At 41.8% G+C, this 15,162-nt stretch overlaps 1 protein-coding gene across 1 annotated transcript in view; it reads right to left on the reverse strand.

Moving 5' to 3' along the window:
- Nucleotides 1-15,162, reverse strand: part of NDRG1 (N-myc downstream regulated 1) — a gene marked incomplete in the record, with an annotated part of 99,259 nt that overhangs the window by 62,405 nt on the left and 21,692 nt on the right. The window contains 2 exon segments of the mRNA XM_077493371.1: nucleotides 3,005-3,040; nucleotides 8,926-8,988. Of these exon segments, the coding sequence (XP_077349497.1) occupies nucleotides 3,005-3,040; nucleotides 8,926-8,979 (90 nt within the window).

The raw sequence follows: 15,162 nt of genomic DNA on the forward strand, positions 1-15,162 counted from the left end.
AAAACTTTTGGAAAAGACGTTCCTTTGTCAATTTGCCTAGAAAAACACAAAGAGGTTTATTTATAAAAAAAAAATTGTATAGCTATTTGTCCGGGGAAACTGCATGTAAATTAGTTCAGTGCAAACTAAACAGAATTCACACAATGTATAAAAGTGCGACTGTTATGCAAATTGCGCGAAATTTAACGTTTTTTAAGGTATTTTCTCTTCTAGTTGAATGTTTTGGACTATTGTTTGAAGCTTTTTTTTGGCTTTTAGGCTATTATTTTAAGATATTTTCTCTTCTGGTAAAATGTTCTTAGGTTATTATTTAGACTGTTTTCTCTTCTGAACAAATTGTTTTAGGCTATTTTGACTCCAACATTATTAGGATATTGTTTTAGTCTATTTTCTCTTCTGGTTCAATATTCTTGGATTATCCAATAAAAACTGGTAGATTTAGACAAAGAAATATAGCAGCATGTGAGGATTAATGACTATTGATGATCAATGCTGATGAATGTATAACAATATGTAATGTGTGTATTGAAATATTTTATTTTATTTTACTATTTTATTGATTTGTTAACAGCTGTAAACTCAATAAAAATGTATTGGAATATATATATATATATATATATATATATATATATATATAATATATATATATATATATATATATATATATATATATATATATATATATATATATATATATATATAAAATATTTTTTACATTTTTTTTTTCTTGGACTATTGTTTTAATGTTTGACGCTATGTTTAGTCAAATGTTGTTAGGTTGTTATTTTAGGATATTTTCTCTTGTGGTTGTTGAATGTTTTAGGCTGTTAGGCTTTTTTTCTCTTCTGAACCAATGCTCTTATGCTGCGTACACACGACCGGACTTTCCGGCAGACTAGGTCCGATGGTCTTCCCGACTGACTTTCGGTGGAGTTCCAACGGACCTTCCGAACAAACGGACTTGGCCACACACAAACGGACTAAGTCCATTCGAAAGTCCGTTCATTTTGAACATGATGACGTGAGACGGGTCTAAAAAAGGAAGTTCAGTAGCCAGTAGCCAATAGCTTCCCTTGCATCGTATTTGGTCCGTCGGACCAGCACACAGACGAACGGTCTTCCCAATAGGAATTGAGTCCGTCGGACAGATTTGAATGATGTTCTATTTCTAGGTCCGTCTGATTTTTTTATGTGAAAAACGATCGGATTAGCCCACACACGATCGGATTGTCAGACGGACTGATTCCGTCGGACCTAGTCTGCCGGAAAGTCCGGTCGTGTGCATTAGGCTTTGGTTTTAGGCTATTTTAGCCCAATGTTCTAATACCGCGTACACACGATCGGACATTCCGGCAGACTTGGTCCAGCGGACCGGAATCCGCCGAAAGTCCGTCAGGAAGACCGTCGGACCTAGTCCGTCGAAAAAAGTCCAGTCGTGTGTACGCGGCATTAGGCTATTGCTTTAGGCTACTTTTTCCCCTGGCTGAATGTTCTTGGACTACTGGATGAGGCTATTTTTGGTGGAATGTTTTTAGGCTATTATTTTAAGATATTTTCTGTTCCGCTTGAAAGTTTTTAGGCTTTTAGGCTGTTTTCTCTTCTGGACAAATGTTCTTAGGCTATTGCTTTAGGCTATTATATTCCAATGTTATTAGGCTATTGCTTTAGGCTATTATAGTCCAATGATATTAGGCTATTGCTTTAGGCTATTATAGTCCAACGTTATTAGGCTATTGCTTTAGGCTATTATAGTCCAATGTTATTAGGCTATTATAGTCCAATGATATTAGGCTATTGCTTTAGGCTATTATAGTCCAACATTATTAGGCTATTGCTTTAGGCTATTTTCTCTCCTAGTTGAATGCTCTTGGACTACTATTTAAGGTTATTTTTGGCTAAATGTTTTTAGGCTATTTTTTTTATCATTATTATTTTTTTTGAGGAGGGGTGGGTTGTTGTTAGGCTATTGTTTTAGGTTATTTTCTCTTCTGGTAAAATGTTCTTAGACTCTTTTATCTTAAGATTCAATCTTCTTAGGGTATTAGGTAATGTTACATTTGCGTGGCAAATACCGATAGCAATTTAAATATCAGAATGTAACATTTCGCACGTTTTAAAAACATTTGCCTACGTAATAGAGTTGGCATACTCTAAATATAGGATAAGCTCCAGGGTCCTTTTCCAAGGCTTTTGTCTATATTTGTTTTATCGACAGTCTAAGCAGATCTGGAAGTATAGAAGATTTGGGGCTTGCCAGATATAACGGTGGATAAATGGATTAGCCTCCGTTCACTCAGTGGCACACTTATACATAACCCAACCTATGTGTCACCAGGAAGAGGAGGATGCAGATATCACAGAACATTGAGACCTGATTTTGTGATCAGGGGAAGGGCAGGAGAACAGGTATGGGATTTTCTAGATGGTGCTTTTGTGCCTTCATGTAGTGCATATGTACTGAGCTAGAGACACATCAAAGAATTTAACTGAATTTTGCTGAAGTCTTGAATGGTTTGTCCACCTAAATAGTTAGCACATGGAATTATTTAGGTGGACAAACCCTTCAAAATGTTTTATTTTTATTTTATTATTGGATGCTTCAGGGTTACCCCACCTAACAGCGTCTCTGCACTGGAACCTGGATAGGGAAGAGTTGAGTTATTTTGCCACCAAATTATATATATTTTTTAATCTTTTGATTTCACCATATTTCCTGTTTGGGTGCAATATGCTAAATTTTACCAAAATTTTTATATTTTGCTCAGACAAACTTTTCAAATTTTAAATGGTTCCATTCAATGCACCTGTACTTTTTTTTATTATTATTATCAGCGTCTAATGCACGTTTTGAGAATTTCACAGTGTGCAGTGATATCTAGGGTAGTGTATTATTTTATCATTTACATAATCTATTACAACTGTATTAATAAAACAGAGCAGGTGTACTACAAGTAAAACGATTACAAGAAGACAATTGAAGGTAACCATAAAATGTATCTCTTACGTGAATTTCATAATCTTGCGTTAACACGATTATTCCCTAAAAAAAAAAAAAAAAAGCAAAGGACATATGAGGACTCCAATGAATGATCATGTTCTAATACATTCTCTAATATAACATTAAATACAAAAAGGTAGCCTGTAAAAAGGTCAATGTACTGCTTGTGTTTTATTACGTTGTAGTAATATTGTTTTTTCTGTGTATTGTTCTTAAACATATATGTATATGGCGCAACTAGGAAATCTTGGCAACTTGGAATTTTAGGAGAGGAGCAGTGTCAAGTCTCATTCATTCACATTTATTTTAAAGGTTATCTAAACCCAAAAACAAAATGTAATATATCGCAGTTTTTTTGGTCCTTACATGTGGTATAGTGTAGTGATTTACTATTAAAAAAGTGGTGGTCGACTGTCTTGATAAGCGAGGGCCCCAACTGTTGCTCTTGGCAACACCTAAGGGGCCACACATAATACAGACCTACTACAAGAGATCGTCCAAGGCTGCTGTCATGCTATAGATATTGAAATTCTAGCAAAAGTCTTCACACGGCAGGATCTAATAAAAGGCTTTTTTTTTGACGCAAGGTTAAAATCCAAACAAGTCAGACCTGCCAACATGTTTCAGCCTAGCGGCCTCTTGTCATGATGACACATCGATGGCTAAGGTCGCTAGGCTGAAACATGTAAATGGGTCTGATTCGTATTGATTTTACTATATGTCTAAATAAAGTCTTCATATTTTATTAGATCTTGCCATTTGCCGACTTTTGCTGGACTTTCAATGTTTGAACTTTGCTTACAGAGGCTGTTGTCTTTGCCCAGGTGCATCTCATTATCTGCACTGGAAACCGGGTTGAGCGCAGTGGATCCCTTTTGCATTTTATGCTATAGATATTGTTGGGGATATGCTTCAGGAGAAAGTCCTAGACTGGAGACACATTACATGAGACTTCCAGGGGCCCCATGAATGAATGAATGAATGAAATACTTATATAGCGCACAATGCGAACTGAATCGCCTCTAGGCGCTGTGGCGAGCTTTGATCATCTGCTAAAAGAGGAAGGTCTTGAGTTTTTTCCTAAAAGCCAGGTGATTTTCTTCCAGGCGGATGTTGATTGGTAGAGCATTCCATAGCCGAGGCCCTTGGACAGCGAATCTCCGATCACCCTTGGATTTATACCGGGCTTTGGGCACGAGGAGGAGGTTTTTGTTGGCTGATCGAAGACTGCGGTTTGGTGTGTAATGATTTATTTTCTCCATTAGGTATTGCGGAGTGGGCTGCACAAAAATTTCCAAAGGGATTAAGGTTGGGCATCAGAGAATCAAAATGTACGTCTAAATGGGATAAGCCTAAAGAGCCCCTGCCACCAGACCAAAGCCTCTATATAATCTGTAACATTACGTCATACTCAATACTTTATATTTTCCCCACTAGTTATTTACACCTTTTTATTTTAAAATTTTCTGAACTTAAGCACATACCCACCTCAAGAAATTCTGCATGTGCATGGGATCAACGCAGAATGTCATTGGAGTGAAATCTCTGAGTCTGTTGGGTCTACAGCCATCACATCCAAGATAGTGACAACCATTAGAGCAGGGTTTCTCAACTGGGGTTCCTCTAGAGCCGTTGTCTCCAAACTGCAGCCCAGGGGCTGGATGTGGCCCTTTGCTTGTCTTTATCTGGCCCTTGGGGCACTACTCCACCAACTGACATCAATGATGGGGCACCAGTCCCCCTACTGACATCATCAATGGGACACTATTCTTCTCATTGGCATCAACAATGGGGCACTATTCCTCCATTAAAACCAATGACGAGGCACTGATGTCACTCCCACTGGCCACAGTCTGGTCCCCCTAAAGCCTGAAGGACAGTAAACTGGCCCTTTGCTTGGAAAGTTTTGAGACCTCTGCTCTAGAGGTTGCTAAGGGTTCCTTGAGCAATGAGCAATTTCTGCCTTTTAACCATTGACACTAATGATCTTTTTAGCTATCTGTAAGGGGGGTAGGGGAATCTTCCCAATGACCACAAATGTAAGCAGTATTCTTCCCACTGGCCATCACACTAATGTACTGTGAGCTGCAAATATAATAATTATTAGCAAGGGTTCCCCCAAAGACAAAAGGGTTCCTCCAGGCTTAAAAGGTAGATAAAGGTTACATTAGAGCCAGGGTCTCAAACTGGCGGCCCTCCAGCTGTTGCAAAATGAAATGTCCCATCATGCCTCTGCCTGTGGTTGTTCTGTCCCCCAGGACCAATCCTGTTTAATTTGTTCATAAACCACCTGGAGGATGGGGTAAACAGTTCAATCTCTGTATTTGTAGACGACGATACTAAGCTAAGCAGGGCAATAACTTCTCCGCAGGATGTGGAAACCTTGCAAAAGAATCTGAACAAATAATGGGGTGGGCAACTACATGGCAAATGTAAAAATGTAAAATAATGCATTTGGGTGGCAAAAATATGAATGCAATCTATAGACTGGGGGTAGAACCTCTGGGGCAATCTAAGATGGAAAAGGACCTGGGGGTCCTAGTAGATGATAGGCTCAGCAATGGCATGCAATGCCAAGCTGCTGCTAACAAAGCAAACAGAATATTGGCATGCATTAAAACGGGAATTAATTCCAGGGATAAAACGATAATTCACTTTACAAGACTCTGGTCCGACCGCTTGAGAGGGGATATGGTTTCAATATACAAATACCATACTGGTGACCCCACAATAGGGATAAAACTTTTTGGCAGAAGAGAGCTTAACAAGACACGTGGCCACTCATTAAAATTAGAAGAAAAAGGTTTAGCCTTAAACTATGTAGAAGGTTCTCTATTGTAAGAGTGGCAAGGATGTGGAATTCCCTTCCACAGTTGGTGGTCTCAGCAGGGGGCATCAATATTGTAAAAAAACTATTAGATAAGCACCTGAACGACTACAACATACAGGGAAATACAATGTAATACTGACATATAATCACACACAGGTTGGACTTGATGGATTTGTGTATTTTTTCAACCTCACCTACTATGTAACTATGTGGGAGTCATGCTTCTAACTGTCAGCCTTGCAATGCCTCATGGGACTTGTAGTTTTCGCAACAGCTGGAGGGCCACCTGTTTGAGACCCCTGCATTAGAGGTTCAGGCCTATTGGATGTCTTAGACAAGGGAAGCCTTCCCCGGGAGATTGGATACATAACCCAAGATAACTGGACAAAGCATTTAGTGAAAATTGTGGTTTTCTTTCCCCACTGCAGATATTTTCAATCACGATTTGTCCTGACAGGACGTAAAGTGGACATCTAAGCAATAGGAACGCAGACAGCTAACCCTTCCCCACTCTATCTAGGGCAAGTAAAAATGTTTTAGCTGGAGTTGGGCTTTTAAGGATAAGTGCATCTTCAAACAAAGGGCACTCATGCTTTTTGACCCTCTACTTAAAGTATCCAACCCTCCCGCTGCCCAGTTGCATACTTTGCTCCATCCCCCAGTGCCATGCAGAGTTTACGTCCTTTACGGGGAAAATCTTCTCCAAGCCTCAGTATACAGCCCTATAGAGGTCTATGGGGGATCTAATGTGTCGGTACAGACAGCTGAGAAAAGATTTAAGTGAAGGATGTAGACATTGCAGGAGGCCGTGGCCTTCAGGATGGAGGTAAGTATGCATCTGGGAAGGGTGGGGTACTTTAGGTTGGGGTGGGGGGTGATGAGGGCCATAGAGCAATATTACATAGTGACATCATAAAAAGACCAAGTGGTTCATCAAGTCTGCCCTCTTTAAACATTTAGGATTTCTCTTTTCATTTTTTACTTCTAAGGGCAGAATTTCTAGGGTCTAAGCTCCTAAACATGGCCTGTCCGTGGAAGTCAGAGACAGCATGTTCATATATTGCTGTCTGATCTCATCTCATGTTTTCCTGGGCTCATGATTCATGTTTATTTTATCACAGTTTCTCTCGTATGATGATGAAGTTGAAGCCAGGCTGTAGGAGGCCACGAGGCCGAAGGAAATTCCTGGAAAATTGCTCACATCCAAAATGTTTAGCAAACACGCCCTGAGTTTGGAGGAACTCAGCGTCAACCTTGAAATTCTGATATACTATTGTTTCTAAAATGAACCTATCTGTACCCAAACGCATTAGGGCCCATTTACATATTTACAATGCAATAACGTGCGGATTGTTGAAATGAATAGTCTTCCAATGCAATAAAACATCCCAGAAATTGCACGTGACCTTAACTTTCTAATGCAATTTGCAATAACAAACTACCATGCATTGCCATGTGTTGTGGCATGCTGCAGTACAGGTGCATTGCCTCAATGCATTGGGGTGCCGTTCAAAATGAATGGCACCCCAGCAATGCATGTATAGCGTTTTGCCACTATTGCAGTTAAAGTGGTTATAAACCATATACCCAGTGTAGGGACTATCCTCAAGGTGATACACAGAGATGAAACAAATCTTCTTGTAAGTTGTACCTCTTTATCTACAGTTTCTAAAAGAGATCAGTCTGTGGGACTTTATATGAGGAGATGATGTTGTCATCAGCCTCCATCCCTATATATATTGCATACTTCATCCTACCACGTCATTGTGGATTCTGTTAATGCATTATGTATCTGACTATATTCTAATCATGTGCTATCCAATTTTGGGCTTTTCCATAGGTATCATGTGTCATAAATTTTTTGGGGATTATTTATGTATTATGTATTGCTGTACAAAATAACGTTTTTTATTATCTTACTCCATGCAGGCATTTAATTACATGTGTAGTATATCGATTTTCTATGGAATATGCATTATGAGCAGGGGCGGACTGACCATTGGGCCACTCGGGCACTGCCCGAGGGCCCTGAGCCACTAGGGGGCCCCATCAGGGTTGCCAGCCTGAGTAAAACCAGGGACAGTATGTAAAAATCAGGGGGTTTTTTTACATCTGTTTCAGAACTGTCCCTTACCAACATCCTTTTGGTCTAAAAATCCTGAGATTATAGCTGCCCCACCTCTCCAGTACCTTCTCAGCCAATAGAAACATGTCTGTGTATACTGTGTGATTGTATACTGTGTGTGTATACTGTGTGGCCCCATAATCTCTGATTGCCTGGGGGCCCCATAATCTCCTATTGCCCGGGGGCCCCATAAGTTGTCAGTCCACCCCTGATTATGAGACAAATGTCCTACCTCTTGACATATATTAAAGATATGTCAATTTTAATGCCACACAACACTTGACCCTCCGCGTACTTCATTTAAAGTTTTGCCTCCCTGTTCTCTTTTTTTTTTTTATCTACAGTCTTCTCTTCTCTGCATCCATTCAAAGTGCTGAATTTGTAAGCTTGTCTGAGAGTTCAGAAAAAAAGGGAGGCGGAGAGCCTAAATTACAATCTGCAGAGCTCAGCTCTGAGAGCTCTGAGAGCTGATTGGTGGGAAGAGACACACCCCCCTTCACACAACTCACAGGAACAGAGCTGATGCTGTCAATCTGCTGGAGGTCCCTCCCCTGTCACCATTTTTCTCTTGGTGTCAGGAAAACTTTGTCAGAAGTGATTCATGAAGATAGCAAAGGAGCGAAGCAGCAGATAGAAATGACACGTATTTACTAAAAAAGGACTTGGTGGAGGTGTGACTTTCTTTACCTAATTTCTGCTACTTGTATAGGGAGGCATTTGTTCCATCCAATCGATCAGTTGCTATAAATTTCTGTTTCTATCTTGGAATGGTTGCTTTACTAAAGGAGTGGAGCAGGTCTCTCAACTTAGTCTGAAAATTCACTTTGGACATGCACGTCATTGGATAGTTTTTGGTAGGTGAAAAATCCCTCCCTCCTTTAGCATATCACCTTCAAAATTTACTTTTTAGAAGAACTGAGAATCCAATCCCCAAGTCTAACAGATTATCCCAAATACATTTTTAAAGAATACCTCTTCCACCAAGAGCGGCTTCCCCTCTCCCACGTTAAATTCTTGTCCAGACATTGTATCAGCCTGAAAGCAAAAAAGAAAAAATATATAATTAAAGTTAAACTCAAGAAGCATTTCCACAAGAAGGACATTAATGAAGACTCACAATTCAAAATGCATTGTAACTTGGGTGGTTGTAAACCTCAGACATGAAATATGAACAAAGCATATCCCCCTATAGTGTGTACTTATCAGTCCAGAGTGCTAAGTGTCATTTCTTAAAAACATGTATAAAAAGACACCCAGGCAGACCAATAATTAATTAGTGCACAGGGTAGTTCAAAGTCAGAACCGTACACCTATGCTGAGGCCCCCACCTAAATGAACAGGTGTGGTTCCCACTTAAAGCAGAGTTCCACCCAAAAATGGAACTTCCGCTTTAAGCACTCCTCGCCCCCTTACATGCCACCTTTGTCATGTCATTTTTTGGGGGGGGGGGAGGAGTGGGGGCTTCGTTAGGAGGGGGACTTCCTGTCCCACTTCCTCCTTCCGCCCAGGGACCGCCAAGGCGACTCCTCCTTTCGCCTTAGGTGACCACTCCCTCTAGGCAATCTGTCCACTCTGGGAACGCAGCGTGGCTCACGCATGCTCCGTGCGCGCCCAGATGTGAAGCCGAAAGCTGTCACGGCCGGGTGCCCAGAGTGGCAATGGAGGCTCCGGCGGAGAGGAGGGGGAGAGCAGTGACACCCCGTTTGGCCGCATCGCTGGACCGTGGAACAGGTAAGTGTCCGATTATTAAAAGTCAGCAACTACACTTTTTGTAGCTGCTGACTTTTAATAAGCCTGGAACTCCATTTTAAGGACCGAGCCTCTTTCTGAGATTTGTTGTTTACAAGTTAAAAACAGATTTTTATTGCTAGAAAATTACTTAGGACCCCTAAACATTATACGTTTTTTATAACATCCTAGAGAATAAAATGGCGAACGTTGGAATACATTCTGTCACACCGTATTTGTGCAGCGGTCTTACAAGCGCACTTTTTTTGGAATATAAAAAATAAGACAACAGTAAAGTTAGCCCAATTTTTTTTTTACATTGTGAAAGATAATGTTACGCCGAGTAAATTGATACCCAACATGTCACGCTTCAAAATTGCGCCCGCTCGTGGAATGGCAACAAACGTTTACCCTTAAAAATCTCCATAGGCGACGTTTAAAAAATTCTACAGGTTGCATGTTTTGAGTTACAGAGGAGATCTAGGGCTAGAATTATTGCTCTCGCTCTACCAATTGTGGAGATACCTCACATGTGTGGTTTGAATACCGTTTTCATATGTGGGCGCTACCTACACATGCGTTCCCTTCTGCACGCAAGCTTGTCGGGACGGGGCGCGTTTACATTTTTTTTCTTATTTATTTTACTTTTTATTTTTTATTTTTACACTGTTCTTTTAAAAAAAAAATTGTGTTACTTTTATTCTTATTACAAGGAATGTAAACATCCCTTGTAATAAAAAAAAGCATGACAGATCCTCTTAAATACGAGATCTGGGGGGTCAAAAAGTCCTCAGATCTCATATTTACACTAAAATGCAATAAAAAAATAAAGTTGTCATTTAAAAAAAATACAAAAATAAAATGGCCCTTTAAGAGCTATGGGTGGAAGTGACGTTTTGACGTTTGTGATGTTTTGTCCGCCCTGCAATGATATGGAGACGGGTGGAGGCCATCTTCCCCTCACTCATCTCCATGTCACACAAGGAGAAAAACTTTTTTTTTTTAAATGTTGGTATTTTTTAGTTTGTTTAGCAAAAAATAAAAACCACAGAGGTGATCAAATACCACCAAAAAAAGCTCTATTTGTGGGAAGAAAATGATGAAAATGTAGTTTGGGTGCAGTGTTGTATGACCGCGCAATTGTCATTCAAAATGCAACAGCGCTGAAAGCTTAAAATTGTCTTGGGCAGGAAGGGGGGAAAGTGCCTGGTATTGAAGTGGTTAATGTCATGCATAAACATGAAAAAAAAATGGGGATCAGAGATCACCAAGAAACCTTATAAAGGAACACCATGGACTTAAAAAAACAACTTTATTGAATATGTTTAAAATTAATTAGCGCGAAAAAATTTACCACTAATGCAAACATTAAAAATGACAACGTTGTCAAACGACTCAGAGACCTTCCGGCAGCACACCTCATACACCCACCACACTCCTCACTGAGCTCTGCATAGCATAACTTCAGCTTTCTGCCCCCTGCTTTCTTGAAGCTCAGACAAGCTGTATGAATTCTGGACTTTGAATGGATGTAAAGATGGCTGATAGGGAGGGGACCACCGGCCCTCCTGTAGGGGGCCCGGGGCACACTGAGAAGAACAGAGAAGCACTGATGACAGAACAATGCCCTCCAATGCCCTAAAAGCTGGTTTGCTGGGTGAGAGACATGAGGGGCCCAGGCAGTCCCTTCCTTGGATGATGACCTGGTCACCGCTGAGCTCCGTCCTCCGCCAGTCCCCACAGCTAGGAATGGGAGACGAAAGGCTGGAGCAGAGAGAGGAGAAGAGGCAGAGAGGAAACATCCAGCAGGAGGTGCGCTGTGATATTATTATTATTATACACTATTTATATAGCGCCAACAGTTTACGCATCGCAGGAGGGCCCTGCTGATAGAGCTTACATTCTAAAGGGAGGGGGTGGTGGTACAAAAGGCAATAGCTGGCGAGAATGTTTTGATGGGGGTGGCTCGGGGACAATTGTTAGGTGGGTGTGGGATAGGCTTCCCTGAATAAATGAGTTTTCAGGGATCTCCTAAAAGTGGACAGGATAGGAGCTGATCGGACAGACTGGGGCAGGGAGTTCCAGAGGATTGGAAAGGCTCTGGAGAAGTCTTGAAGGCGAGCATGAGAGGAGGTAACAAGGGAGCTAGAGTTGTGCTCTCCCTCCTGTCAGAAGAGCATTCCTCTGCACTCAGTATACAGACCATGAGACCACGGATTGCTCTTACTGTATATCGCATTGCACTGTATACTACACACAGCGCCCCCTATCCACATTTCCTGCTGCAACCTGAAGAGCAGCCTTTGGATGAGTTGGGGGGGGGGGGGGTGTGTCTAACGGCACCACCGTCCATGTTGGTATCCATCCCGGCAAGGTGATCACCAGGCTAAAGCTTAACAAGGATCGCAAGAAGATCTTGGAATGCAAAGCCAAGTCTCGCCAAGTTGGCGGAGAGAAGGGAAAATACAAGGAACAAACCATTGAGAAGATGCAGGAGTAACTTTATCAATAAAAACAAACTGTCAAAAAAAAAATGTAATTTTTTCAGGGAAACATTGTAATTTTTGTCAGGGAATACAAGGCATCCACTGATTGGATGAGATTATGCCCCTCTTCTCCACCTAGTTCAGTCACGGGATACCTTGTATTCATTGAAAAAAATACAAGTCAGTCTTTGAATGGCAGCAGCATAGAACAAGCACCCGCACTTAGTTCAGTGTACATTGGGGAAGTTGCTCAGCACAGGACCCAGAAGATCGCAGCTCCGACCACTACAGTGATTGTCATCTTGCCCAGTAGACCCTCAGGTATGAGATATGCATACTTACATGGTTCCAAGCTGGCCCAAAGTAACTATGCTATAAAGACCATACCTGGACATCAGTTTTAGATCGATAAAAATACAGCAAAAAGGACAAAAAACAAACAAACCACCATATGAAGGTGTACTCTAACTTAAAAACAACTAAATCATCATTACAAACACATTTGTAGGTCATACAAGGTTGATGTGGGGCAACATGGGGAAACTAACAGCATTCTGAAGAGGTCAAACGTTACCAGAACTACAGGTGTTGGGTCAAATTGTCAAACGGGTGCACAAGAGATGTTTGGATGGTGCAACCATTGCTGGTAGAGGCTTGTGTGAGCTAAAGTCCTTCAGGATGTTTATTGGGACAACCAGGGCTTTTTTTCAGTGGGAACGCAGTTCCGGTGTACTATCACATAGTGTCGCCCATCGGATAGTGTCCGCTGTGTATTGCGCATGCGCAGTACACAGGACACACAGATTCCGAAAATAGCCGAAGATGAACAGCGCCTGCGCCGTGAGTCCAGGTTCTAGCCCCACCATCCAAGTGGACATAGAGTCAGAATAAAAAGAGTCGAGCGCAGCGAGGCCGTGCCCGAAGCGTGGCGAGCAAATAGAGCCCGCGAGGGGCCCTCTAATATCTGCAGCCCTATGTCCACTTGGATGGTGGGGCTAGCACCTCGACTCACGGCGCAGGCGCCGTTCATCTTCAAAGATTTTCCGAATCTCCTTCTGCTCCATACTGTGCAAGCGCTGTGCCTGCGCAGTGCGGGGCGGACACTATCCGATGGCCGGACGCTATATGGCAGAACACCGGCACCTCTTGGACTGACTGTATGTAATGGCAAGGGGTGCTGGGGTGTGCTGCAGGGTATTGATGCTTACTGCTGGGGGTCTATTTTTGCAAGGGGGGGTCTATTGTTGCTGGGGAGATCTATTGTTGCTGGTGGGGGACCTATTGTTGCTGGGGAGGGTCTTATGTTGCTGGGAGGTCAGTTTTTGCTGAAAGAGATCTACTGTTGGGGGAGGGGTCTATTGTTGATGGCAGCCAGACAAACTATTAATGCTGGCTGTGTGTTGATGCTGCCGGGAGTCTATTGTTGCTGGTGGGGAGATTTTGTTGTGGTTAGTCCATTGTTGTTCGGGGGATCTATTGTTGCTGGCTGCATGGGATCTATTAGTGCTTTTCTTCCCATCATTACCAAATTCCATACAAATTACTTAGCATCTCAAAATGATACTTGGTTCTATATTGTCTAAAAGGGACGGTACTGGGAAGTGGTTAGGGGTGGAGAAAAGGGGTGACTCGGAAAGGGGGAGTTCCTGCACCCATTGTCTGAGAAAAAAAGCCCTGGGGACAACTAAAAGAGTTCCAAAGAGGTTAATATTGATTGGACCCTGGGCAAAAATTTTCTTAGGGCCCCTCTCCCCCCATGCAATTTCGCTCTCCGCCTTCTCTGAGAAATACAATAAATAGCACCTAGACTTAAAATCAGTTTACTTTATCAGATCAGGCAGCGATTGCGATTGGTTGCCAGAGGTTACAGCATATCATTGCTGCTTACTGACTGGTTGCTAGAGGTTACAGCACACATTACGGCTCACTGATTAGTTACTAGAGGTTACAGCACATGATTTCTGCTTGTTGATTGGTTGCTAGAGATTACTGTGGATATGACCTCAGGGGGCATGATATACATATCAATGCCACCGGCTGTCACTATTTACATATGAATGCCGGTTATTGACATGTAAACACAGGGTCTGCAGGTGAGGCTCACTGATTAGTTGCTAGAGGTTACAGCACATTTCTGCTTGTTGATTGGCTGCTAGAGATTGCTGTACAGTAATACTGCTCACTGGTTGCTATAGGTTACAGCACAGCTTCTCCTCACTGCAGGAGTGCATGATATACCTATGAATGCTGCCTTTATTTACATATCAATGCAGTTGGCCTCAGCTATTTACATATGCATGTCACTGCTATTTACATATGAATGCCAGTATTTACATGTAAACACAGGGTCTGCAGGTGAGTCATCTGTACACAACAATAGGGCAGAGCTGGGCAACATTAGTAGCAGCACAGGACTAAAACTTCAAGAGACAAGGGAATGTAAACTGGGATAGTTGGCAAGTATGAGGCTGCCCCTTTTGCCCTGCCTTAAAGACGGCCCTGGTCATATAGTACCGGAACTGTCATACGGTTGCACAAGAGACGGTACAATCAATACCGGTAGAGGCTTGTGTGAGCTAAACTAGAGTCCTTCAGGATATTTATGGGGGCAACTAACAGAGTTCCAAAGAGGCCAAATAGTACCGGAACTGCAGGTACACAGACAAATTGTCATACGGTTGCACAAGAGATGTTTGGATGGTAGAATCAATGCCAGTAGAGGCTTGTGTGAGCTAAACTAAAGTCCTTCAGGATGTTTATTGGGGTTCTAAAGAGGTCAATCAGTACCAGAACTACAGTTGTCGGGTCAAATTGTCATACAGTTGCACAAGAGATATTTTGATGGTACAATCAATGCTGGTAGAGGCTTGGTTAAGCTAAACTAAAGTCATTTAGGATACTTATTGACTGTTCCACAAGTTAAAACATTCTTATATTGTAAGTTGTTGTACTTGCAACTAATCGCTTCCTTTCCCGCGGTTTCCAGTTCAATTTT

Source organism: Lithobates pipiens, unplaced genomic scaffold (assembly GCF_037356315.1).
Source record: "Lithobates pipiens isolate NorthernLeopardFrog02 unplaced genomic scaffold, aLitPip1_a1.2 Scaffold_19, whole genome shotgun sequence".
Classification (NCBI taxonomy): Eukaryota; Metazoa; Chordata; class Amphibia; order Anura; family Ranidae; genus Lithobates; species Lithobates pipiens.